General features: G+C 37.0%; 1 protein-coding gene across 6 annotated transcripts in view; it reads left to right on the forward strand.

Moving 5' to 3' along the window:
* The window catches only part of UBAP1 (ubiquitin associated protein 1), a 72,824-nt gene that overhangs the window by 12,794 nt on the left and 32,365 nt on the right, over positions 1-27,665 (forward strand). For 5 of the 6 annotated variants that reach the window (XM_067744626.1, XM_067744630.1, XM_067744624.1 and 2 more), the window contains exons 2-3: positions 18,262-18,302; positions 25,802-25,926. In XM_067744626.1, coding sequence (XP_067600727.1) covers positions 18,269-18,302; positions 25,802-25,926 — 159 coding nt within the window. In that variant the 5' untranslated portion in view covers positions 18,262-18,268. The remainder of the gene's footprint in view (positions 1-18,261; positions 18,303-25,801; positions 25,927-27,665) is intronic. The other variant, XM_067744628.1, reaches the window with a different exon arrangement.

Here is a 27,665-nt window from a genome sequence, read left to right on the forward strand (position 1 = left end):
GCACGTGGGCTCCAGAGCACATGGGCTCTGTAGCTCTGGTGCAGGCTCCAGAGCACGTGGGCTCTGTAGTTGTGGCGTGCAGTCTCCAGAGCGTAGGGCTCTGTAGTTGTGGCATGTGGGCTCTGTAGTTGTGGTGGGCAGGCTTAGTTGCCCTGTGGCATGTGGGATCCTAGTTCTCTGACCAGGGATCGAACCTGTCCCCTTCATTGGAAGGTGGATTCTTAACCACTGGACCACCAGGGGAGTCCCCCTCCCTCATTTTTTGTTTTTTTAATTAATTTATTTTTGGTTGCATTGGGTCTTCCTTGCTGTGCGTGGGCTTTCTCTAGCTGTCGCGAGTGGGGGCTACTCTTCTTCATGATGTGCGGGCTTCTCATTGCGGTGGCTTCTCTTGTTGCAGAGCACGGCCTCTAGGTGTGCAGACTTCAGTAGTTGTGGCATGAGGGCTCAGAAATTGTGGCTCATGGGCTCTAGAGCGCAGGCTCAGTAGTTGCAGCGCACAGGCTTAGTTGCTCAGTAGCATGTGGGATCTTCCTGGACCAGGGCTCAAACCTGTGTCCCCTCCATTGGCAGATGGATTCCTAACCACTGCGCCACCAGGAAAGTCCCCCTCCGTCATTTTTGAAGGACAGTTTTTGCCAGATACAGTATTCTTGGTTGACAGTTTTTTTTTCTTTTGGTAATTTAAATATGTCACCCTCCTCTCTTCTGTCCTCCATAGTTTCTGATTAGAAATTGACTGTTAATCTGTTGAGGCTCCCTTGTAAATGATGAGTTGCTTCTCTTGCTTTTAATGATTCATTCTTTTTTTTCAACAGTTTGCTTATAATGTGTCTTGGTTTGAATCTCTTTGACTTTATCCTACTTGGAGTTCATTGAGCTTCTTGGATTTGTAGATTTGTCTTTCATCAAATCTGGGAAGATTTTGGCCATTATTTTTTATTTATTTATATTTTTTTATTATTATTTTTTTTGTAGTACACGGGCCTCTCACTGTTGCGGCTTCTCCCATTGTGGAGCACAGGCTCTGGACGCACAGGCTCAGCGGCCATGGCTTACGGGCCTAGCTGCTCCGCGGCATGTGGGATCTTCCCATACCGGGGCACGAACCCGTGTCCCCTGCATCGGCAGGCGGACTCTCAACCACTGCGCCACCAGGGAAGCCCTTGGCCGTTATTTTTTAAAATAGTCTTTCTGCCCTTTTCTCTTTTCTGGGACTCCTGTAATGTGGATGTTGATATGCTTAATGGCATCCCACAGGTCTTTTAGGCTCAGTCTGCTTTTCTTTATTCTTTCTTTGTAGACATTGCTCTATATTCAAGTTTGCTGATTCTTCGTTTTGCCTGCTCAGATCTGCTGTCATACCCATCTAGTGAACTTTTTGTTTCAGTTAGTATATTTTTAGCTCCAGAATTAAAACTACTGAAGTATAGAAAGTTGAACATGAAAGCCTTCTTTTACCTTCTTCCAGAACTAACCATGAATCCTTTCTGATTTTTGTGTACATACAAAAAGCCATGCAAATATATGTGCTTGTTGAGGTTTTTTTTTGTTTGTTTGTTTGTTTTTTTTTGTTTTTTGTTGAGGTTTTTTAAAGCTTTTTATTTTGATACAATTTCACATTTACCAGAAAACTTACAATGATAGTACAGAGTTCCTGTATACCTTCTATTGAGATTACCTACATGTTTCATATTTTTGTTATGTTCTTCACTCATTCTCCTTTCCTATCATCTATCTGTTCTCTATTTGTATTTACATATACATATTATTTTTTTCATAATTGCTTGAAAGTAAGTTGGGGACTTCCCTGGTGGCGCAGTGGTTGAGAATCCGCCTGACAATGCAGGGGATATGGGTTCGATCCCTGGTCCGGGGAGGTCCCACATGCTGCAGAGCAGCCAAGCCGGTACGTCACAACTGCTGAGCCCACGTGCCACAACTACTGAAGCCTGTGTGCCTAGAGCCCATGCTCCACAACAAGAGAAGCCACCACAATGAGAAGCCTGTGCACTGCAATGAAGAGTAGCCCCTGCTTGCTGCAACTAGAGAAAGCCTGTGCACAGCAACGAAGACCTAACAGCCAAAAATAAATAAGTTAACAAAAAAAAAAGGAAAAAAAAAAGAAAAGTAAGTTGAAGACACGGTACCCTATTACTGCTTTACAGTGCGTGCTTCCTAAAAATAAGAACATTCTCTTACATAGCTACATACTAATGATCAAAATCAGGAAATTAACTGTTGTTGAATCACCCATTGTCCAGCAGCATTCTTATAGCAAAAGAACATCCTGGATCATGCATTACATTTAGTGGTTTTGTAGTTTTAATTGCCTTTCATCTGAAACAGTTTCTTAGTCTTTGTCTTATGACTTTGACATATTTGTAGAGTACAGACCATTTATTTTATAGAATGTCTCTCAAGATGGGTTTGTTTGATATTTCTTCGTGATTAGATTCAGGTTGTTTGATACTTCCTCATGATAGTTTCACTTTTGGCAGGAATACCACAGAGTTGATGTGTTCTCAGTGTATCATATATGGACGTGTCAGTTTGTTCCATTACTGGTAATGTTAATTTTGATCACTTGGTTAAGGTGGTGTCTGCCAAGATAAAGTTACTGTTTTCTCCACCATACTTAATAAAAAATATATTGTGGGAGATACTCTGAGACTATGTACATATCCCGTTACCCTTGTGGAACTTGAACCCACTTGTTTTAGCATCTACTGATACTGATTCTTCAGATTATTGATATGATGGTTGCCAATTATGAGTTAGGTTTAATTCACAGTTTTAGAAAATTAAAATGTGATTATTCTGCAGCCTCTTTCATTTTACACTATAGCAGTAGCATCTTTTTATTTCTTTATTTTAGAAAGTTCCAAACTTATAAATGTAGATCTAGCCATAACAGCTGTCAATCTGCCTTTCTTCCTCCCTCTCTCCCTCCCTTCCTCTTTTTCTTTCTTTCTTTCTTTTTAATAAATTTCAGGTGTACAACATAGTGATTCACAATTTTTAGAGGTTATACTACATTTATAGTTATTATAACAATCTTATTTCATATACATGCCCTCTTCCCAGTTATTTTGGAGCAAATCTCAGTCATATCATTTCATCTGTAAATATATTTTTGTGTATCCCTGAAAGATGGGAATTATAAAAAAACTGTAATACCATTGTCCTACCTTAAAATTTAACTTATTTAATATTATCAGATATCCAGTTAGTGTTCATATTTTCCCAATTGTTTTCACTTTTTTCTTCAGTGTGTTCGGATTGGGATCCAAATAAGATCTGTATGTTGTGATTGCTTTATTTATTTAAATAATATTTTTTAAAATTTTAATTTAATTTAATTTATTTGGTTGCGCCAGGTCTTAGTTGTGGCTCGCCGGCTCCTTAGTTGCAGCACGTGGGCTCCTTAGTTTCGGCATGCAAACTCTTAGTTGCGGCATGCATGTGGGATCTAGTTCCTTGACCAGGGATTGAACCTGGGCCCCGTGCATTGGGAGAGCAGGGTCTTAACCACTGCACCACCAGAGAAGTCCCTGTGATTGATTTAGATTTATTGCTTATGCTCTTTTTTAACTTACAGATTCCCTCCTTTCTATTTTTCTTTTTTTTTTCTTTGAAATTCTGTGTTGAAGGAAACAGTTTTTCCTGAAAAGTGTCTTACAGCTAGGAGTTTGCTGTTTAATTCAATTTACTACTATTTCAATTAGAATTTAGTGTCTATATATAAATACAAGTATACATATATACAAATATATGAGGTTTGTTTCTTATTTTCCTTTTTTTCTCCTTCCTTTGTCAAATTTTGGTATCAGTATTATGCTAATCTCATATGGTAACTTGGAAATTTGGCAACATTAATTCAATAGGTACTAACTGAGCACTATTTACAGACACTATGCTTGGTGAAATGGTGAACAAAACCAAAGTGGTTCTTGTACTCATAGTGCTTAAAGCCTAGTGGGGAAAGCTAGGCAATAAATAAACCCTGTATAAAACTACAAAGTGCAAAGCTGTGTTTGTTTCCATTTTACATGTTGGAATAATTTAAGTAAAATAGGAATAATTTGTTGCTTAAAGACTTGCTAGAACTTTAAATAAAATCATCTATTCTGATGCTTATATTTACATAAAATTATTTTATTTGCCTGTGGAATTACTTAGCAACCCTTACCTTCTCCCCTCAGATCCTTGATATTCTGTGAAGTTGTGCCATTTTTATATTGTTTGTTCCCAGTGTTGGTATTGCCCAGTGTTCCCCTGGGGGTATGAGTTCTCAAGTTTGGTGAGCAAGGCTCTGTTACTTCTTTGTTTCTATGGGAGAAAAATCATTGAGATTTCACATGACTGAAACAGTCAGAATGATGCAATCCACTGAGTGTGAAGACTCTTGAAAAGACAGAAAAATTATGTTTTTGATTACTTCTCTCAGGTCAGATTAATAGCCTCTGGTATGATAATTAGCTTTTTTGTATTTTAAATTGATCAATTATTTTGTATGGGCTTCTAGTAGAGTGAAATTGTTTTATTAGTGTCAAATAGTAAGCGTTTTCTTCTCCTTCAAAAAACATGGGTGTGGACTGTGTATACCTACTGAGTCATAGATTCAACAAGTAATTACATGTGTTTATGTGCCCTCATAACTAAGAATATGAAGTCTTGTGATATCTTTCTTATATATATTACTATAAAAACGATTGAAGTACTTAGTTATAAAAGAATGTGTCTAGACCCTTAAAGGTTTTGCAAAGATTGTCAGAGGTAATTTACTCCAGACCTCTCTTTTTACAGAAGAAGCCGTGAATTTTTTTTTTTCTTCTTCTTCTTTCTTTGAAAGGTTTTGACTGGCTCTAAGCCATACCAAATTGATGAAAGAAGTGAGACTAGAACCTAAGTTTTTAACTGTCCAGAGTGCTCTTTTCTCGCTTGTATTCTGCCATAAGTTGTGATGTGGTTTTTGAAAGAGTTGGGGAGGAGATGATATTTTTGGTTCAGCAATTTCTTGAAATTATTTTTTCCCAGTTAATGTTTATTAATAGTTTAAAAAATTAAGTTGGATAGGTTTATGGCTTTATTTCCTCTTGGGATGTTGTGCTCTTACTTGCTGAACTCTAAATTACATTAAAGGGAATGTTAAGTGAATTTTAATAAATTGGTTAAGATATTGACTTGAAATTTTTAATTGGCTAATGCTTTATGTCATGACTCCCAATTCTAGTTTTTAGCTAGTCAGTACTTTCCTGTTCTTACATTATGTTACCCTCACAGGCCTTACCATTTCATACTATTTATTGGTAACTACAGGAAATCATTGTTTAACTTTTTTAAGGGCATTGTTTTGTCTAGTTTCATTCCCAAGTTACGTATTAGTTAGCGATATAAAATTATCATATTTTCAGAAAGTTTGAGAGGGCAAGAAGATATGAAAAGGCCACCTCTGCTAAAGATTAGACACTGTGCTTAGAGGATTAAGAGGAGCCCAGAGTCCAGGAAAATCCTTGTTTGGATTTTTCTTGACCCATTTTGGAATTAACTAGAGTTCTTAACTGCAGTTCTGATAAAATCACATTGGGTCAGTAACTTGCTTTGACACTACTATATTATCTTTTTTATGTACTACTTGTTGCTTTTTAAATTTTAGTGAGCTGATATTTAACTATAACCAGTTTTTTTTTTTTTTTTTTTTTTTTTTGCGGTACGCGGGCCTCTCACTGTTGTGGCCTCTCCCATTGTGGAGCACAGGCTCCGGACTCGCAGGCTCAGCGGCCATGGCTCACGGGCCCAGCCGCTCCGCGGCATGTGGGATCTTCCCAGACTGGGGCGCGAACCCGTGTCCCCTGCATCGGCAGGCAGACTCTCAACCACTGCGCCACCAGGGAAGCCCTATAACCAGTTTTTATTAAACTGTGAAATGAACTTTGCATTCAGTCACATTTGCTTGTTTTAAAGCCTTTAGTATACTATATGGTTAGTAGCTTTGGTAAAAACCTCATTTGCAAGAGAAATTAGTGAGAAACCTTGTACAGTACCAGAATTTGACTTTAAAAATAACCTTTTGTTTTCAAAGTTTTTCATGAGGCAAGCACTTTGTTGGATTTTAAGTCTCAGAAAGTTGTTTTTGCCCACTAGCTTTCTGTATAGAGTGAAATAGTTTTTATGTACTTGGGCAGTTGTGCACTGTTACTGTACTTTTGTTTGTTTGGAATTTATTTTGGTATGGAAGTGTGAGGTGAGCATCCAACTTTACTTTTTTCTAGGTGGCTACTCAGCTGTCTCATCACTTCACAGATTTTAAATGGCACTTTATTTATTTATTTATTTAATTATTTATTTTTGACGGTATGCGGGGCTCTCACTGTTGTGGCCTCTCCCATTGCGGAACACAGGCTCCGGATGCGCAGGCTCAGCGGCCATGGCTCACAGGCCCAGCCGCTCCACGGCATGTGGGATATTCCCGGACCGAGGCACGAACCCGTGCCCCCTGCACCGGCAGGTGGACTCTCAACCACTGTGCCACCAGGGAAGCCCCACTTTATTTATTTTTTAAAAAATATTTATTTATTTGGTTGCTCCAGGTCTTACTTGCGGCACGCAGGATCTAGTTCCCTGACCGGGGATCGAACCTGGGCTCCCTGCACTGGGAGCGTGGAGTCTTAACTGCTGGACCACCAGGGAAGTCCCTTAAATGGCACTTTAAATGTCTACATTTGGGGTATCTTTAGGGATTTCTACTCTGTTCCATTGATCTGTTTATGTGCCAGTACAGCACAGCTTTAAGTGTTGTATTTTGTAATAAGTATTTTAATATCTGATAGTCTATTTTCCCTTTATTATTTTCTTTGGAATTTTCTTGGCTACTGTTAATTGTTATTTCCATATGACCTTTAGAGTCAGCTTGTCTAGTTAAAAAAATGAAAACAGAAGACTCCAGTTTTCATTTGCATCATGCCAAATTAATATAGCAACTTAGGAAGAATTGATCTTAATGATGTTGTGTGTCCTAGCCAAGATTATTATATATTTTTCTGCAATTGTATAAGTCTTCTTTTGTGTCTCAGTAGCTTTAGTTTTCTTCCGTTACATCTTAGTTTATTCCTACTTCTTATCTCCTGTGGTATATCATGCTTCCTTTATACTTCTTATCTGGTCATTGTATATATGAAGAATATTTGTTTCAGAATATTCATTTGTAATTAAACACCTTTTTGTATTATATTTGTAATAGTTTTTCAGTTTTTGGTCTTCCTTGGGAAAGTCTATCTTCTGACATTTTATACTTTTTACTTCTTTCATCTGATGTTAAATAAAGCAATTGTGATAATGGACATCTTTGTCTTGTTCCTGTGCTTAGTGGAATCTTTGTATAGTTTCCCCATTAGTCAGCATTCTCTGGCTTTGGTATTGAGAGGGATGATTTTTGTTATTGTTTTAACCTTATGTTAAGGACATGGCTATATGATTTTTCTTCTTAGATCTATTAATATATGGTGAATTATATCAACAGATTCCTAATGTTGAACTATCCTGTATTGATGGAATAAATCCCACTTGGACATGATGTATTCCTGGGGTTTGTTTTCCCTCTGTTCCCTCTGTTGTGTTTTTTATTTTGAGGATTTTTTAATCTGTATTTATACATGAGATTTTTCTGTAGTTTTTTTCTTTTATGGCGTCATATTCTTAAAAAAAATTAGAAACCTTCCTTCTTTTCTTATGTTTTAGAACCATGAAAATCTCATTGGACTAAGGTTTCTTTTGGGTGGCGAGAGCTCTTTGATAATTTTTTTCTCTTTCCTCTTTGGTTATAGGTCTGGTTAACATTTCTGCCTCGTCTATGGTCAGTTTTGATAGTTAATATTTTTCTAGAAGATAATCCATTTTATCCAGGTTCTCAAATGTATTTGACAGAAGGGGAACAAAGCAATGACTTGGGATTATTTTAATTTCCTCTATTATTTTGTATACATATCCACCCCCCGCCCCCTTTTAAAATTAAGTTAGCTGGATGGTTATAATTTTCCAAAGAACCAGCTCTTGGGTTTATTTATTAGTTGATCTATTTTTCTTATTTTTTTTTTTTTTTGCGGTACGCGGGCCTCTCACTGTTGTGGCCCCTGCCGTTGCGGAGCACAGGCTCCGGATGCGCAGGCTTAGCGGCCATGGCTCACGGGCCTAGCCGCTCCGTGGCATGTGGGATCCTCCCGGACCGGGACACGAACCCATGTCCCCTGCATCGGCAGGCGGACTCTCAACCACTGCGCCACTAGGGAAGCCCTGTTTTTCTGATTCTTAATTGATTATGTTCTGTTTATATCTTTGCTGTTTCCATTCTTGTGTTTTCTGTGGGTGTGGTTATTTATACCCTAAGTTCTCATGCTGTGAATTTTCCTCTGAGACTGCTGTGTGCTATAGATTTTCCTGAGTACTGCTTTAGCTGCATGTTGTAGGATCTCAAGTGCAGTATTTTCATTGTCGTTATCTTTTTGCCACGCGGCTTGTGGGATCCTAGTTCCCTGACCAGGGATCGAACCTGGGTCCCCAGAAGTGGAAGCGTGGAGTCCTAACCACTTGACTGCCAGGGAATTCCCTTTTGGTTCCTGCTTTGATCCATGAGTTTGTAAGAGACAGTTTAGTAATTCAGGTAGTAGGACTTTTTTGTTTTCTGATGTAATTAAATTATAATTTTTTGCCTTTTGACTATTGGCTGTGCTACTGTTGATTTTTGAAATTCATTGGAATTTTCTTTGTGGCCTAATAATTACTCAGTTTTTTGTAAAGTGTTCTGTGGGTACTTGAAAAGGTGTATTCTGCTCTTCATCATGGATTGCATTCTTTATCGTCAGTAAAGTAGGACACCTATTACACTTCCATGAAGTCTGTTACCTAGAACCATTTGTATGTTTTCAGGTATTCTTAGTGGTCTAGAAACCTCCGATTTATTCTTTCTTCTGTCTCTGAGATTACAACCTTTTACTAGTTACATACTATATTGTTTCTCTTTTTGTTTTGTTTTGTTTTAACATGAAAACATCACTTCCTTTATTTTGGGTTCCCAAAGTCAAAAATAAGATTAGAACTAATATTCAGTCTATCACAGATATTTACTATGCTCAGTGCAATAATGCACTAACAGTTAAAAAAACCCACTGCAATATTGTACATCTTTTCTGTGTTTTACATCATTTTCCCCACAGCTATTGAAAATTCAAGCGTCAGTTTGAAACACAACCTACATGACAGGCTATAAATTGTTAATAGTTCTGCTTCTTTGGAAAAGCACTATTGTGGCATTTGCTCATTTTAGCAGACAGCACAAGGGGAAAAAAATAAGAAAAAATAGTTCTCTTATCAGTGTCTGGGGTTTGTTTTCCCTCTGTTGCTCACTATATTTTTTTCCCCTTAATTACAAAGTATGTGTATGTATGTCAGTTGGTAGATTTGTTCTCAATATAGGAAAGTTGGAAAGCAAATAGCATAAAAAGAAAAAACCAAAAGCCTCACCTGTAAACCCATCACCCAGATATAACCACCATTATAAGACTATGTCTTATCCTTATTTGTTTCCATATTCACATAGATATACTGCCCTCTTTTCCAAAATGGCAAGGTGTTTAACATATGGTTGCCAACTTTTAATTTTGCCAGTAAAGACATATTTATTTATTTATTTATACAATAAATTTTTTTTTTTTTTTTGTGGTACGCTGGCCTCTCACTGTTGTGGCCTCTCCCATTGCGGAGCACAGGCTCCGGACGCGCAGGCTCAGCGGCCATGGCTCACGGCCTAGCTGCTCCGCGGCATGTGGGATCTTCCTGGACTGGGGCACGAACCCGTGTCCCCTGCATCGGCAGGCGGACTCTCAACCACTGTGCAACCAGGGAAGCCCCATAAATTTGTTTTATTTATTTATTTTTGGCTGCATTGGGTCTTCGTTGCTGCGCGTGGGCTTTCTCTAGTTGCGGCGAACGGGCTTCTCATTGCAGTGGCTTCTCTTGTCGCAAAGCACGGGCTCAAGGAGCGCAGGCTTCAGTAGTTGTGGCACATGGGCTCAGTAGTTGTGGCCTGCGGGCTTATTTGCTCTGTGGAATGAGGGATCTTCCGAGACCAGGGATCAAACCCATGTCCCCTGCATTGGCAGACAGATTCTTAACCACTGTACCACCAGGGATGTCCCTAAAGACATCTTTAAGACGTTACTGTGTAAATGATATCACTTAACCTGAATACTGAATATTTAATTTGGAAACATGAATATTTTTCCTTCATTTTATTATACCATTATAGATTTATGGTATGTTTAGAGTTGGCTGATTATTCAGTCTACTACCCTTAGCTTACCCATGAAGAAACTGAGGCTCCAAAATGTCTCTTGAGACCTGAGAGAGAAGAAAGCTTTTTGTCAATGAGTATAATATAGTCTAGTATTGACATTTTCATGGCATTTACATGTGTGATTTTTTTTTCTTTTGGCTGTGCCACATGGCTTTGACATTTTAATGGCATCTACGTGTGTGATTTTGTTTTCTTTTTCTTTGGCCATGCCACAGGGCTTGTGGGGTCTTGGCTCCCCGACCAGGGATTGAACCCGCGCCCTTGGCAGTGAAAGCTTGGAGTCCCAGCCACTGAGTCCCAACCACTGGACTATGCCAGGGAATTCCCTACACATGTGATTTTTGTCATATATATGTTGCATGGGTGTTAACTTGGTTTTCAGACTTGAAATTTGATGATTTCCAAAGCCATCTTTCTCTGTAAATTGGAGAATTTCCAGGATTAATTTGCATCTTGGGAAATTCCTGATTACAGCTCACATTGTGTGATTGGGATAGCTTACTGAGTTGTTAAATTGCTGTTTTGTATTGGGAAGATGTTTGTAGTGTGTAATTTAATGATGATACAAGAAAGGGAAGAAAGAAAATTAGAACATTAATATTAAATTGCCCTTGGGCTTTCTCTTCCCCTTACGAAGCTGCCTGGGCCTTGCTAATATGTTTTCATTCTCCTGGTCTCCTACCCTTACTTCCTTTCCCCTACCCTCCTCACCTTTCCCTTTTTTCATTCCTTACTCTATCTCTTCTGCCTCTTGCATTCTAACTCCTTCTCTCCCTGCAGTTCTATTCTTGTTACCTATTTCCCCATCTCTCTTTGTTCTTAGATGTCTTTAATCAGTGATTCAAAATTTTAAGTTATCCGGTTTTCTTCCTGTAGCATATGAACTAAAGTGGCATTGAACCAGCAAAATAAAACATTGCTTTTAATTCTTGGTTGCTTCAGGGAGTTCTACACTTTATTAGTGTAAAGTTTATGAATTAAAAATGTGTGTACGGGGCTTCCCTGGTGGTGCAGTGGTTGAGAGTTCGCCTGCCGATGCAGGGGACATGGGTTCGTGCCCCGGTCCGGGAAGATCCCACGTGCCGTGGAGCGGCTGGGCCCGTGAGCCATGGCTGATGAGCCTGCACGTCCGGAGCCTGTGCTACGCAACAGGAGAGGCCACAACAGTGAGAGGTCTGCGTACCGCAAAAAAAAAAAAAAAAAAAAGTGTGTTATTGTTAGTAGAAGCATTTATATTTAATAGAAGCATTTATATTTATTTTAGCGGAAATTTATGATGCTTAAGATTTTTTTTCTCACGTGAGCATTTGTAATTTTACATTTGGGGCAAATACATTTTTTTCAGTCTTGTTTTGTGTACATTTGTTACTTAGGAAAAGCAACTTGTAAAAACATTTTAAAACTTATTTCCCATCACTTATATGCTTTTAATGAACTCTCTTTGTGCCATCACAACCTATTTTCTGAATTTTCCATAATTTAATCATTTTCATGATTGAACATTTAGATTATAGGAAAATATTATAAAATAAGTATTTACAATTAAATAAAATATAGGAAGTTTATGTGGTAGCTCATACACACATCACACACACACACACACACACACACACACACACACACACACACACACACACACACACACACACACACACACACACCACACTTAATTTTGCTCAGATGTTCCAGGAAAAAAAAGTTGACCCTAAGTAGCTATTAAAATGCTTTTTTTTTTTTTTGTGGTACGCGGGTCCCCCACTGTTGTGGCCTCTCCCGTTATGGAGCACAGACTCCAGACGCGCAGGCTCAGTGGCCATGGCTCACGGGCCCAGCCGCTCCGCAGCATGTGGGATCTTCCCGGACTGGGGCACGAACCCGTGTCCCCTGCATTGGCAGGCGGACTCTCAACCACTGCGCCACCAGGGAAGCCCTAAAATGCTTTTGATACTTCAGAGATAGTGAAGTGTTACTGCATAGCAGACATTAGAAAAATCTTTAACTGACCAAATATGGATGGATTTCTCATATTCTTATGGTTTGTGGAAAATATAATAGGAGTTACATTCAGTGAACTCTTTTAATATTTAAAGAAAACCCCTAGATAATCTGCATTTTATCAGCTCTATTGAGGCATAATTTTAAAGAATTTTCACCTGTTTTTTAGTAATAAGGGGTACTGTGTTTTAATTTTCATTTATTAGTCTTTTCAACAAATTTTGCTTTGTTGCTGATAATATGCATGTTTCTTTTTTTAATTTAATTTTATTATTTATTTTTGGTTGTGTTGGGTCTTCGTTGCTGCACGTGGGCTTTCTCTAGTTGAGGTGAGCGGGGGCTACTCTTCGCTGTGGTGCGCATGCTTCTCATTGTGGTGGCTTCTCTTGTTGTGGAGCATGGGCTCTAGATGCGCAGGTTTCAGTAGTTGTGGCATACGGGCTTAGTTGCTCCTCAGCATATGGGACCTTCCTGGACCAGGGATCAAACCCGCGTCCCCTGCATTGGTAGGTGGATTCTTAACCACTGCACCACCAGGGAAGTCCCAATATGCATGTTTTAATGGGGTAGGGTGTAGTTATTGATTTGCATTTCCCTGACTAGTGAAAAATGTGTTAAACATCTCATGTGCTTCTTAGTCATTTGTGTATCTTCTTTGGAGAATTGACTATTCAGATTCTTTTGCCAACTTTCTAATTGGATGTCTTTTTATTATTGAATTGTAGAGTTATTTATATATTCTAGATACAAGTCCCTCAGATAGATAATTTTCAATATTTTCTCCCTTTCTGTGGGTTTTCTTTGGTTGAGGCGTTTTTAAAAAAGCCATTAAAAATTCATTTAAATTTGATTGATATATATACACTAATATGTATAAAATGAATAATAAGAACCTGCTATATAAAAAAACAAAATAAAATTCAAAACGCTTCGAGGGAAAAAAATGCATTTAAATTTGGTGGAACTTCTTTAAAACATTCCTGATGTTAGCTTGTTCACAGAATTATTTATTAAATCAGAGTCCCCCCCTCCAAAAAGAAATCAGAGCCTCTCCCAAGCCATTTACCTCTCAAAAACAGCTGCTGCTTCAAACAGCTGATATCACACAATATCAATAAATATTAGGAACACAGAGATGAAAACACTGATTTCCTGCACCTGTCTGTGAGCATATTCCCAGGTCTCATTGCTGGATGCTTAGATTCTGCTGCTTTCAACAGAGATTTAGAAAAAATACATTTCTGGTCTGTACCTCTGTGGGAAGATTGAGGCTGCCAAGAATCTTGCTTCTGGGTTTAAAAGTTTCCCTGTATTATTGTGGTTTATGTACATTATGATGACTCTGAAGCCTGTAAGAGTCTATGAAATGTCTTCTATACATAGAAGAAAGTTAAATCATTTTCAGTGTGGTTTGTTGGTTCTTTGAAAATTGATGATCCATATACTTTAAAATTTTAGCTCTCCATTAACTAGTAGAATATCAACCAGAATGTTTCATGCCAACATCATGCTGGAAAACTTTTAAAGTAAAGCGTTGAAGAAATTATAAAATTAATATTTGTTTGCCATACAGTGTTCAGAAACTGTAGAAAAATTTTATGAATTATTCCTAGTGCTACCACTTAGAGGTAGCCACTTTAAATATGTTTAATGTATTTCCTTCCGATGTTTTTCTTTTCACAAATTAAAAAACGTCGTTTCTTTTAAAATCTGTGAATACTTACTTTTTCCATAATACTTTTTTTCCTTAAAGGGGTTGAGCACAACCTTTGTCTTCTACTCAGTGTTGTGGTTAAGTCCATAGCAGTTAACTAACCAGTAACTTTCTGTGACTAATGGAAATGGCACAGTAATTGTTCGCTGTTGACACTTAAAACTATACTTGAATGACATTTGCTGGCTATTAGGCCTTAATATGGGGTCACCTACACTACCTACAATGTGGCATCACTGGACGTCAGGACAAATATATGCTCTTGCTACTGTTATAGTATGACTTTCTAACCAATGTAGGACAGATAAGTTGGGATGTGAAATAAGCTACGGAAATGCCTCTGTGAAGTGGCCTTGGCAAAGTTAGAATCAAGAATGGGCTATTGGAAGTGGTTTGTTTTGTTTGTTTGGTAGCTGCTTCCCCCCCCCCCCCCCACTAAAGAGAGTTAATTTATTATCCTTCAGATTGTAAAAATTAATGAATAAATTTCTCTTTTACCAATGACTGAAATTGTTACTTATTTCACTCATAATAGCCGTTATGAAAGTGAAAAAATATCACTCATCTTTCCTTTCCCTTCCTCTGTACCTAAATAATCATTCTTTAGTTTGCATACCTTATCAAATTCAGAGCTACTTTTTTTTTTGGTAACAGCTTTATTGATATAATTCATATCTCATACAATTCAACCATTTAAGAATACAATTCAACAGTGTTTAGTATATTCACAGTTTTGGGACTATCACCACAGTCAGTTTTAGAACATTTTCATCACCCCATAGAGAAATTTGGTTCCTGCTAGCCATGATGACTGCATTGTAAAAATGGTTTTAGCCTTGCTCTTTGCGAAGTTTAAAAGGTATTTTACCAGTTAAAGACATAATGTTAAAATAATGTTAATTGAATTTGTAATTTTCAACTTGTGTTTCATTCTTTCTTTCTAAAGGAGCCTAAGCTAAGAGAGAGATAAACTGATTTACTTGCACTTAAAATTTTTTTTTTTGCTTTTAAATTGGGAAGAAATCCATTGTTAGAAACCATACTTCACTGTAGAAAACCCTTGTCATCAGGCAGAAAGCATACTAATAGAATTTGGTACAGCCATATAATATGTTATTTTGAATTTTGGCATTTTAAAAATGAAACTTTATTCTACTCCTAGTGGAGTAGCTTAAAATATTATTAGTGTTATTCAGTGATTCTATTTTATCTAATTTCAATGTGATGGGTATATATATATACACTTTTTAAAAATTTGAAGGTATAATTTACACAAAGTAAAATTTACCCTGTTTTCAGTTCTGTGATTTGTGACAAATGCATATAGTCCTGTAACCATTAGTGCAATCAAATATAGAAGTTTCAATAACTTCAAAAAATTCCCACATTCCCTTTTATATAGTCAGTTCCTTCCCCCACTATTAGTGTCCAGTGGCTAGATTACTTTTTTGTTCTTGTAGTTTTGCCTATTCTGGAATATTGTAAATGGAATCCTATTCCATACATATATGTATGTAACCTTTTGAGTTTGGCTTCTTTCACTTACCATAATGCATTTGAGATTCATCCAAGTTGTTGTAGTGTATTAGCATATCACATACAGTCCACCCATTTAAAGTGTACAATCCAGTGGCTTTTAGTATATTCACAGAGTTGTGCAGTCATCACCATAATCACATTTAGAATATTTTCATCACCCCCAAAAGAAACCCTGTAGTTCTTAGCCATAATTTCCCCATCCCCCTGAGTTAATTTTTATATACGGTGCAAGGTATGGATTGAGGTTTATTTTTTGCATACAAATGTCTGGCATCATTTGTTGAGAAGACTATCCTTTCCCCTTTGAATTGCCTTGCACCTTTGTTGAAAATCAGTTAACTATATGCATATGGGTATATTTCTTTTTTTTTTCACTGTCATTTTAATTTCATTTTGAACAAAAAATCTACTTGTTGCATACTTCACAGCACGCAGCTCTTCTGATCTACACATATCTGGGTCAGTTTGAATTCTTTTCTCAGTGAAGTACAGCCTAAAGTACTTGCGTGGTTGGTCGTTATGGTACATCTTCGGGACATTTTTTTCATATGGGTCTATCTGTACTCTGTTCTGTTGGTCTGTGTGATATATTTATGCCATTTCCATACTGTCTTAATTACTCTAATAGTAAGTCTTGAAGTTAGGTGGTAAGTTCTCCAGCTTTGTTCTTTTTCAAAATTGTTTTGGCTATTGTTTCCTTTGCCTTTACATGTAAAGTTTAAAATCAACTTGTCAGTTTCTTAAAATCCTGTACAGATTTAATTATTTTGAATACTTTTCACATGATAGGTGCAATATACTCGCCTTCTTTAAAAAAAACTTACAGTAGAACATACAGGCATACCTCAGATATTGTGGGTTCAGTTCCAGACCACTGAAGTAAAACGAATATCACAATAAAGCAAGTCATGCAAGGTTTTTTGGTTGCCCAGTGCATGTAGAAGTTATGTTCTGGTGAGGGGACTAAGATCCCATATGCTGGGGGGGGGGTGGGCAACTAAGCCCGAGGGCCACAACTACCGAGCACGTGGGCCACAGCTAGAGAGCTTTGTGCCGCAACTACAGAGCCCACGAGCCACAACTAGAGAGAAGCCTGCATGCCACAATGAATTTCCCACGTGCTGCAACTAAGACCTGATGCAGCCAAAAAAAAAAAAAAAAAAAGGTTATTGCTAAAAAATGTCATAACAATTATAATAGTAACATCGAAGGTCATTGATCACCATGACAAATACAATTATAATGAAAAAGTTTGAAATATGGTGAGAATTACCTAAATGTGACACAGACACGAGGTGAGCAAATAAATGTTCTTGGAAAGATGGCGCCTTAGGCCTCAGACTTGCTGAATGCAAGGTTGAGCATACCTTCAATTTGCGCAGTAAAGTGAAGTGCAATAAAATGAGGTATGCCTGTAGATCATTTTAAGTATGATGCCTTGCATTGTACTGTAGGTAATACAGACTAGTAGAAATCATACCATATATTCATTATATGCTTATGTCTCAGGCAAGTTAAAGGTCTAAACATCATATCAAGGGAAATAAACTTTTAGGTTGAAGGTCTCAGATTGTCTTTGCAAGAAAAGGACTTTGTACTGCTCAAAGTGCAAAGATAATACTAAGCTAGATGTGTGGTTTTATGGGTTTTTCTTCCTTCCTGTTTTGGATTTTTTTTTTTTTTGGCCACACCACACGGCTTGTGGGATCTCAGTTCCCCGACCAGGAATTAAACCCAGCCTGGCAGTGAAAGCTCCGAGTCCTAACCACTGGATTGCCAGGGAATTCCCCTTTTTTGAAATTGTATACAAAATTAAAACAGTACAGAAGGTTGTATGTCATTGATTCCCTAATTCAGAAATGTCAGTCTTACAGTTACATTTGTCAGTAAAAGGTCTATATTTACATACTGAATAAAATGGGATATATAAAAAATCTTGACAGAACTACAAATATTAACATTCGTAGCTTATATCAGGAAGATAAATGTTTAGTAATTTTTTTTTGACAGTTTGTGTATAAATTGGTCAATGGCCAGTTTGCTGTTCTAATGTTTTTATTTTCCAGAACATGCAGATTCAGAAATGTTTTTTTTCTGGAAAAGTGGTTTCTCCCCCTTTCTGCTTTCTTTTTTGAGACTTTGGGACTGAGAAGTTTGAGGGTTATGTCAGTCCTGGAACCTTTTAGTCTTCTGGTTTCTTTTTGTAGTCTGAATTTTCTTTTTTTAAGCTATTTATTGATTGATTGGCTGCGTTGGGTCTTTGTTGCTGCCTGCGGCTTTCTCTAGTTGCGGCAGGCGGAAACTACCCTTTGTTGCAGTGCATGGGCTTCTCATTGCAGTGGCTTCTCTTGTTGAGGAGCATGGGCTCTAGGCACGAGGGCTTCAGTAGTTGCGGTGTGTGGGCTCAGTAGTTGTGCCGCATGAGCTCAATAGTTGTGACTTGTGGGCTCTAGAGCGCAGGCTCAGTAGTTGTGGCGCACGGGCTTAGTTGCTCCGCAGCATGTGGGATCTTCCGGGACCAGGGGTCGAACCCGCGTCCTCTGCATCGGCAGGCGGGTTCTTAACCGCTGCGCAACCTGGGAAATCCTCAATTTTCTTACAATGGTTTGTTTGTATCCCCTCAAGGCATAATGCGCCTAAGAAATATTTCTTTGTTTTTCAGGTTCTAAATGGCTTCTAAGAAGTTGGGTGCAGATTTTCATGGTAAGTGGACTGTTAGATATCATGGTTTAAGTTTTGATCTGATCAGAGAATTTGAAATCACATTAAGTAAGTGTCCCTTTTTGTTTATTTAAATGAGCGGCTTGAGGAAAATAAAGTTGTACAACAATGTAACATTCATTCCATAGGACTTCACATAACTTTAATGTGAAGTTCAAATGGATAAACTTTAGAGTATCTCTGTATTTATTGTACTTGAAACTGCTGGAGGTGGATAGGGAGTCTGCCTATTTTTGTTGTTTTTCAGCAGTATTTTGAAGTAGTTACCATTCCTTCTCCATCAGGAGAAGGTCCATCTCTTCTCCATCAGGTGTGAAAAATCCATCTCTTCTCCATCAGATGTGAAAAATTCTAAGCCTTTAGTTAACGTTTTATGATGTTTTGGTTTAGGTTTCTCCTCCCATAAAAAGAAATGATTTACTACAAATAAGACATGATTAGCAGATCAATATATTCCAGAAGTATCAGTAGTAGTAATTACAATTTTGCGTTTGTAACTAATAGTTTATCATCTTTTTCTAAGATATGGCCTTCCAAAATGGAGTACATTAATAAACTTTTATTATTTGCATTTGATAGGAATGGAGGTGCCTAAGAAGTTAAAATTAGACCCTCTTTTTGTACAAAGATAAGAATTAAACATCAGAAATATCCAGACAACACAATTATTTTAAAAGGGGTTTTAAAACTAATGTTCCATTTAAAAAATCGTGTCATTGTAAGAATGATTTGTTAGACTGTTTGGCAACATGTATCGTTATACTCTTCTGATCTACAAATGGTTACTTGATAATATCACTTTTCTGAGTCAGGGTGGTGCAGCAGTTCCTTGGTTTTTAACTTGCTTGTATATTTTTATACAACAGCTTTAATATTTTGAACTGCCACTGTGCATATACTTACATACATTGCTTGCGTATGTTTTGTTAAATTCTTTTGGAATTAAGTCATTCAGACTCTGGAATTTGCATTCTGTATAACCTGTCAGGCATCAGATCTTCAGGTAAGGTATCTCCTGTTGTTTAAGGATTATTACAGGGCTCTTTCAAAGTCTTCAAATGATATAGAGAGGCAGATCTGTAGTTGCCTCTGATCACTTTCTCAAGGGAAAAGAGAGGACAGAGCCAAGGAGAGAGGAAAGACCTAGGGAGAGAAAAGAGCAAAAATGAAAAACTTAAATTTATAATCTTATTTCAAAAGATATGTTTTCTATCTTGAATCTTTAGAAACTCCTTTTTGATTGGAGTGAAAATAAGTTGGACCCCAGTTTATATGTTCCAGCTCAACAATCCAGAGAGAAGATTATAATTCTGAAGTTACCTGATCAATGATGACTTATTTTTTTAGGCCTTCCTCCATCTCTTTACATTCCTAACCAAAATTTTATTGTTTAAATGAAATGCTCTACCTGAGTAAAATTTGAGAAGGATTTTCTCTTTCTCTCTTTGGCTGCTTCTGCTTTAATTTGCTAAGCTCCTACTTGAATTTCAGTGGCTTTAGTTGGGCTGTTAGAATAACGAATCTTATTTTTAGATATCATGTAGTTTAAGGAATAGAAATTAAAGGGAACAGGTGGAGAATATTTAATAGGCAATCTTGTAGGCATCTGCATGCAGGAAATCAAATTCAGACTGGCCTTACAAGGCTGAAGTTAGAAAGCCAGGAAACTGAGGCTACTACTCCCTCCATCTTTCACTGCTTTTCTCTGCAGATGTGCTCCATTTTTATTCTTCTGTTTATAGACTTGCTTTTTTGGCCTACTTGTGTAGAGTGCACAGGGCTAAAAATGGCCACCCCAGTTATGGTGCTTCTTGCTTGATCATATAGTGGCTAGCATCATATAGCTGAAGTTTTTGTATCTTTTGGTCAAGGGCGTATCTGACGGGAACATTTTAGTTTATGAGCCTCTGGGTTGGTTCCCCCTAAGTTAGGTATTATCTGACTCGGGGTTAGAGAGAGAGAGAGAGAGAGAGAGAGAGAGAGAGTGTGTAATTCTAGGGCACTTGGGGTGTGGACAAGGAGGTGACAACTGCTCTCATGACTGGATATGAAAATGCTTTTTATTCTGTTTAAATACTTGGGCTGACTATATCTTATGCTGTGCTGTCTTAGCACTAGTATTTGATTTTTCTTCAAGTTCATTCTTTTCAACTGAGGTTGAACTTCTTCCACTGTCATTAATAACCACATACCCCTAAATAATAGAATAAGAAATACAAACAGTTACTTTTCAAAGGCCTTTAAAAATATTGTCCTTATATCATGCAAATTGCAAACCTTTGGCTTAGTTTAAAGCACGCCTTTCCTACTGTCAATTCTCTTTAATTTTTGACTCATTTTCCACTTGTTTAATCTAAGAAAAAAGTTATTTTCCAGAAGTGACTTTTAAAGGATTTTTTAAAATGTTTCAGCAAACAGATAAGTTACTCTTTTAATATCTGGAAAAATGCCCTGATATTCTAATTTGGGAAAAAAATAAGTCTCTGTAATTGGACTTAATAAAACTAAACTCCCTCCTTTGAAATGCCAAGCTGTCATATTTATGACCATTTAGCTAACTTCTGGAAAGGTTTATTTTTCTCTTGGTTTAATTTCTACTAAGATATTGGAATACTTTTTCTATTGAGTGATAGAAAAAGGTGTTTTATTTTAGATTGTTTTCTTATTTTTATTATTGTTTTTTAATTTTTTGTTCACACTGTGCGGCATATGGGATCTTAGTTCCCCGACCAGGGATCGAACCCGTGCCCCCTGCAGTGGAAGTGCGGAGTCTTAACCACTGTACTGCTGGGGAAATCCCAATCTGTTATTGCTTTTTAAGTACAGAGTAATGTAGAGCAGTCAGCCATCATTTAATCATTGTTCTCCTGTATGTCATATGCTGCCCATCCCCCTTCTTTTAAGACTTTCTTTTGTTTGCAACATTTTAACTATGATGTACCTTGGTTTGATTTTCTATGTATTTATCCTGCTTGGAGTTAGCTAAACTTCTTGGATCTGTTAGTTGATGTCTTTTAGTACTTTTGAAAATTTGCAGCCATAATCTCTTCTCACATTTCTTTTGCTCCATGTCTCTCTCTTATCCTTTTGAGACTCTAATCACATATGCATAGGCTGTTTGATATTGTCCCAGAGATCTCTTAAGGCTCTGTTCCATTTTTTTTTTCTTTTTTTCTCTTTGTGTTTCAATTCTTTTAATTTCTTTTGACTTAATTTCAAGTTCTTTGATTCTTTCATCTTATGAGTATTGTCTTCTGATTAGCATAGCCTGGCTTATGAACTATCAAAATTTTTTTTCTATGATACTTAAGTTTTCATTTTTAGCGTTTCCATTTGTCTCTTTCTATTTCCATCTCTCTGTTGAAATTCCCTACCTGCTCACACATGTTCACCTATTCTATTAGATCCTTTAACATATTTATTATAGTTATTTTAAAGTTCTCTGATAATTCCAGTATCTTGGCTACCCCTGAATTTGGGTCTGATGACTGTTTCTTCTCTTGATGATGGATCACATTTTCTTCCTTTTTTGTGTGTCTTTTTTAAAATTTAATGCCAGATACTGCATATTAAAAAGCTGTTTTTGTAGGTTATCTTGTTTTTTGTTAGGACATGAGTAACATTTTCTTTTGACTTCACATCCTGTATTGATATCTGTATAATTGTGTGTGTGTGTGTGTGTGTGTATGCGTGTGTCTCGCTCTATTTATCTATTGATGTAATTTTGCAAGTGTTACCTGACTTACAGCTTTAAGGTAATGATAGTCATGGGATTGCAATTTTCAGTTAATTTTGAGTTTGATCTGTTTTATTCTTCTTTTTCAAAAACCTCAATTTGAACGCACAGTAAAATCTGAATTAAGCATAATCCAGTTGCTACCCTCTATTAGGAATTTCTCTCCCCACATGGAATTACCATTTTTCAGAAAAACAGGCAGGTCACAAGATCATAAACATTATCAGCAATTTAGAAAGAAAGGAAACAGAATGAAACCTTCCCAGAATTTATCCTGAGTCATTACACGTTCAGCCCAGTTCCTTCCACCATAGCATAATGGCGAGCAATGTGCAGAACCTGACTTCAAGGAACTGCCACAGCCATCAGAGATGTACTTTCTTTTTTCTAAATGGAACTGAGGAAAATGGGCTCAGACATCTTAGAAAGATTTTCAGTAATAAAGACTGAAACTAAAAGGTACTTGGGGGTGAGCCAGAAGATTGTTAACCACAGTGCTTAATTCTCTGGGCCATGTGGTTGAGTTTTTATTGAATCTATTTAAAAAATAAAATGTATTGAGAAATAAGAGAAATTGATGTCTTTAAATAGATATTCTGATATATTGGATTAAAATGAATAGTTCCTAAGGCATAGTTGGTTATATTTGCAAAAATGTTCTTTTTAATCCTCACAGCAACATCATTCATTGTACTTATGGTAGTCTCTGGCCATCATTCAAAAAGTTGCTTTTCTTGTTACCGCCTCTTAATGCCTTTTGCCCTTTAGCCCTACCCCCTCCTCCCAATAATCACAAAACTGTTTACTCATTCCCGGTTAACAGAGCTTAAAGGGGGGAGGGGGAAGGTTAGAAGATGTGCTAAGTCACCTTGGCATTGGCTTTGTTAGTGAAATGAAACTGCTTTTTAAAGCAATTACCTGTAATTGGTGCTAATGAAGGGAAACAGCAGTTGTTTCAAGGTGTTCTACTTGATCTGGTCTGTCTCTAAGCCAGGGCCTAGTTCCATTTATAGAATATAAATTGTCAGTGTATAGAACACTGTCATAGTTTCCTAACTGAAAGGGTAGGCAAGGAAACTGAACACCCTTCTTGAAAGATATTATCATTTGGCTCAGATATCTCAAGTATAGTACTTTTTAACAGATGGTTTTCTCCCCTCAACTCCCCATTACCAATCTATAATAGAAGTATTCAATTAAGAAAATTTTGTTAGTATTAATGTGGATAGGTTTTCTTAGATTTGTATATCATATATGCATATAAGTATTATTATAGATAGGATTTTTCTAATATGTGTGCGTTATATAATGAACCTACTTTGAATGTATACTTAAAATTTTCTTAAACAAAAGACTTAATTTTGTGATTATTAACTTGACTGTAAATCTTTCCAATGCTTCCTAGAAAATGCTAGTTCCAGCTTTGTTTCCAGTTAATCAGGGCACTAGCCAAAGTTAGACTCTAACTTTCAGTAACTTTTGAGCACCTGTTTCCATGGAAGACGGATAAAAGTTCTCTACAATTAAAAAGAGCGTTGCTTTTGATCTCTATAATATAAAGCATTTTATAAGTGGCAGAAGGTTTTAGTGTTATAACCAGAGTTTTGTTGGCAAGCTGTGATGGTACCTGATACTTTTTTTTGGTACCTCTGGTACATTTTTGTGACTTTCTGCAGAACCTTAGAAATGTGCTTACATCTTGCATGAGTACTCTGTTAAAACATTTTCAGGACTAGCTTTGCCATTTTAGGTAAATCATTTTGAATTTTAATAAATACTAATTGAGTGTGAGTTAGTGTGAGAGTTAAATACAAGAGAAGTGTAAGACCATGTCTTCTTTATTTATTCTCATTGAGCAAATCTCATCTGCTGGATGTTATGCTGAGCTTGGGGGGGTATGGATAGGAATTTGATCAAATCCTTGATCAAAGTCTCTGTTGCAGGGTGGGGAGTAGTATAAGGAAACAAACTATTAACAATACAGAATGGTAAGACCTATTCTGAGATTGAGAAGGGAGTTGTTCTTAAGCTCATTCTTAAAGGGCAAGACATAATTAATCAAGTAAATAAGGGTGGGAATGTGACAGGCATTGCCAGCTGAGAGAACACTTACAAAGGTATGACCAACTTGGAAACTTTGCTAGAGTGTTAACAGTTATGGTTATGCCTCAGAAAAATTATTAAATTGAACACAGTTGTAGATTTAATTTGCTAGCTGAGTGAGAGATAGTTAAAATGTTTTAATTCTAGCTAGAAGTTATATGGGAAAGAGGTAGACGCCCTCCCCCAGGAGTGGGAGAGGGGGCCTATTCTTCTTTCTTTTGGAGGATTTCAGGTATATCAGAGCAATATCTACCTTGGGAAATGGGAATGATGACAAGATTACAAGTATATCCTGACCTTGCTTGATAAGTCTTGAAATCTACAGAGTTCTTAAAAGGAAGAGAAATCTCTTTATGGAAGAGGTGTAATTGTCTTATTCTGGACATGAGCACTCAAGAGAATATACTAGTGTGAGACCCAGAAGTAAGCCTTATTTTACTAGCTGCTAATACTCAAAAAGCAAAATTTATTTTATGAACTATGTTTCATTCTCCCTGATGCTTCTGCCAGTTAAGTTAGCCCCAAACCTGGTCCAGAAAAGAAATCATGACCTGATTTGGAGTGTATACCTAGTGAGAGTCACATACAAGAACCACTCTCATTTTTGTCTGACCCTATAAATCGATGATAATGTCCCGATCTTTCTGTATTATGCATCTGTGATGGGCAGAGAACATTTAGGGAGTTAAAGCAGTTCAGTTGTGTATGGTTTGTGTCTCCTGATAATCCTGGTCTGATTCCCATGGTCTTGTCTGGTTTTCCTTTTTTCCATAAGTGCTGTACTTCTTAAATATTTCCATATCTCTAGAATGTAGCTTAAAAAAAAATCTAGAGTAGTTCTTTGTGTTAATTAAAAAATGATTCTTACTAAAGAAATCCTAATCAAGGAGGTTCTTTTGTGAAGATTCTATCATCAGTATTTAATAAGTGCCTAATATGTACCAGGAAGTGCTGAGGTTTTGAGACTACATCAGTGAATAAAACAGACTTAAATACTTACCTGCAGGGAGATTATATTCCACTGGGCAAGACAGACAATAAATATAATTAAAAGGCAAATTACATATATGTTAGAAGGTAATAAGTGCTATGGAGAAAAGATAGATGATAATGTGGGATTACTGCGGTGAGGGTGTAGTAGTAATTTTAAATAGGGTGGTCAGGGTAAGCCTCACTTAGAAAGTGCCATTTGAGCAAAGACTTGAAGGAGGTGAAGGAGTAAGCCATGTGAATATCTGAGGGAAGAACATTCCAGTTAGAGGAAGCAGCCAGTGCAGAATTTTTGAAGTAGTTTTGACCATGTCATAGTTGAGGAACAGAGGATCACTGTGACTTAGTTCAGTGAGCCAGGAATTGAGGGCAAGAGAGGTAATGGGCGTTGGGGAGGACTTTTAGGCTACTATGAGTACTTTGGCTTTTATGCTAAGTATAAGTGAATATAAACCCTAATAAGATCAAGTAACCTCAAATAGGAGTCCTTATTAGAGATCTAGGGTCAGGAGAAGGTAAGCAGTCAGAGAAGGAACTCTGTAACTTCTAGTCTTAGGATAGCATAAATTAATGTTGTATCCTAGATGTAAGATTATACCAAAACAAGTAATAAGTTCTTTGCTGATATTTTGTACTTTATTTTTGATTGTAGGGACTTTCAGTTACCTTGATGATGTCCCATTTAAGATAGGAGACAAATTCAAAACACCAGCTAAAGTTGGTCTACCTATTGGCTTCTCCTTGCCTGATTGTTTGCAGGTTGTCAGAGAAGTACAGGTAAGTGGTAATTTTTAGTTAAAGTTTAGTACATTTAACATTTTAAGGAGTAAGAATTTGCTGTATAGTGAAATAGAAAAAAAATTTCTCCTGTCTCTTATTTGTGTTTCTGATAGCTCCTGTTATCGCTTGGCTCACACTGTCTCACTCACTCACACACAGGCGTGCGTACACACACACGCACATTTATATATGTTTATATATCTGTTACAGATTTTGTGTAATCTGATTGTATGTTCCTGGGATTCTGTGCCTTGTCCAAAACAAATCCCCATTGCTCATCTGACGTGCTTCTTCCCCTCTTTCCTTCTCTCTATTAATGTCCTCATTACCTTCTTGGTCACTCAAGTTATGTAGTATTTTCTCTCTGCTGTGTCTTCCCTTTGCCATTCAGTTATTCCTTACCTTACTTTTTCACCTGGGCTATTTCAGTAGCCTCTTTAATGGGCTCCTCTGCTTACAGCATTTTCCTTCTATTTTTCATATTGTTTCTAGAATAATATTCCTGAATTTAAAAACTTACAGTGATTCACCAACCTTACTGAATCAAGTCTAGACATAAGGTTATGGTCGAGTACCTTAGCTCATCATCTCCTCTATATTCCCTCCAAACCAGGATACTGTAGCAATTTGTTGAATGTACTGTGTGTATTACCTGTCTTTACCATGCTTTTCTCATGAGTTGTTATCCCCACTTGAAATATTATTCTCTTTCTCACCATACTAAAAGCTGTCTGCTTGTTAAAAATTTATCTATTCTAGACTGTGCTTAAATGCCATCTCCTCAGTAGCTTCTTTTTCAGCCCTTACATTTTTAAAGCTCAGTTATTTATAAATGTATAAAATTACATCTTGAAAGCAGCAAATAGCTCCATGTTACGTGACTTCCTACACACTTATTGACTGCCTGCTTTTGAGTGACGCTCTGCTAGGGTTGAGGATAAAGATAAATGCCTTAACCACTTTCCTCAAGGAGCTTACAGTTTAGAGAAGGAGTTACATGGAAAAACAGAAAGGTACGCTACTCACCCAAACACTTCTTCCTGTGACTCTAGATTTTTTAAAATACAACTTCCTGGCAAAGAAGGGGGATTTACTAAGGAATTACCATGTTACTCTAAAATGTATTCTTTGAAAAAAAAAAATTGGGAATTCCCTGGTAGTCCAGTGGAAAGGATGCCGTGTTTTCACTGCCAAGGGCCCGGGTTCAATCCCTGGTTGGGGAACTAAGATCCCACAAGCCAGGCAGTGTGGCCAAAAATAATAATAATAATGAAAATAAATAAATAAATAAAATAAAATGTATTCTTTGTTTTACCTTCCAGTCTTTTTTAGGAAATAATCGTAGTGGGAGAACTTCAGTTATATTTTTTAAATAAAAGTTTTATTGATATAATTCACATACCACAAAATTTTCCCTTTTAAGGTATGCAAATAAATTTGTTTTTAGTATATTCACAGTTGCATAACTATCATTACCATCTCATTCCAGAATATTTTCATCACCCTGAAAAGAGACCCAGTGTCCATTAGCAGTCACTCCCTATTTTCCCCTTCCCCCAGCCCCTGGCAACCACTAAATCTACTTTCTGTCTCTCTGCATTTGCCTATTCTGGAATATCATATAAGTGGAATAATACAATATTTAGTCTTTTATATATAACTATTCATAAATATATATGTGACTGGTTTATTTTACTTCAGTGTTTTCAAGTTTTATCTATATTGTATGAATGAAG

Source organism: Pseudorca crassidens, chromosome 7, assembly GCF_039906515.1.
Source record: "Pseudorca crassidens isolate mPseCra1 chromosome 7, mPseCra1.hap1, whole genome shotgun sequence".
NCBI lineage: Eukaryota > Metazoa > Chordata > Mammalia > Artiodactyla > Delphinidae > Pseudorca > Pseudorca crassidens.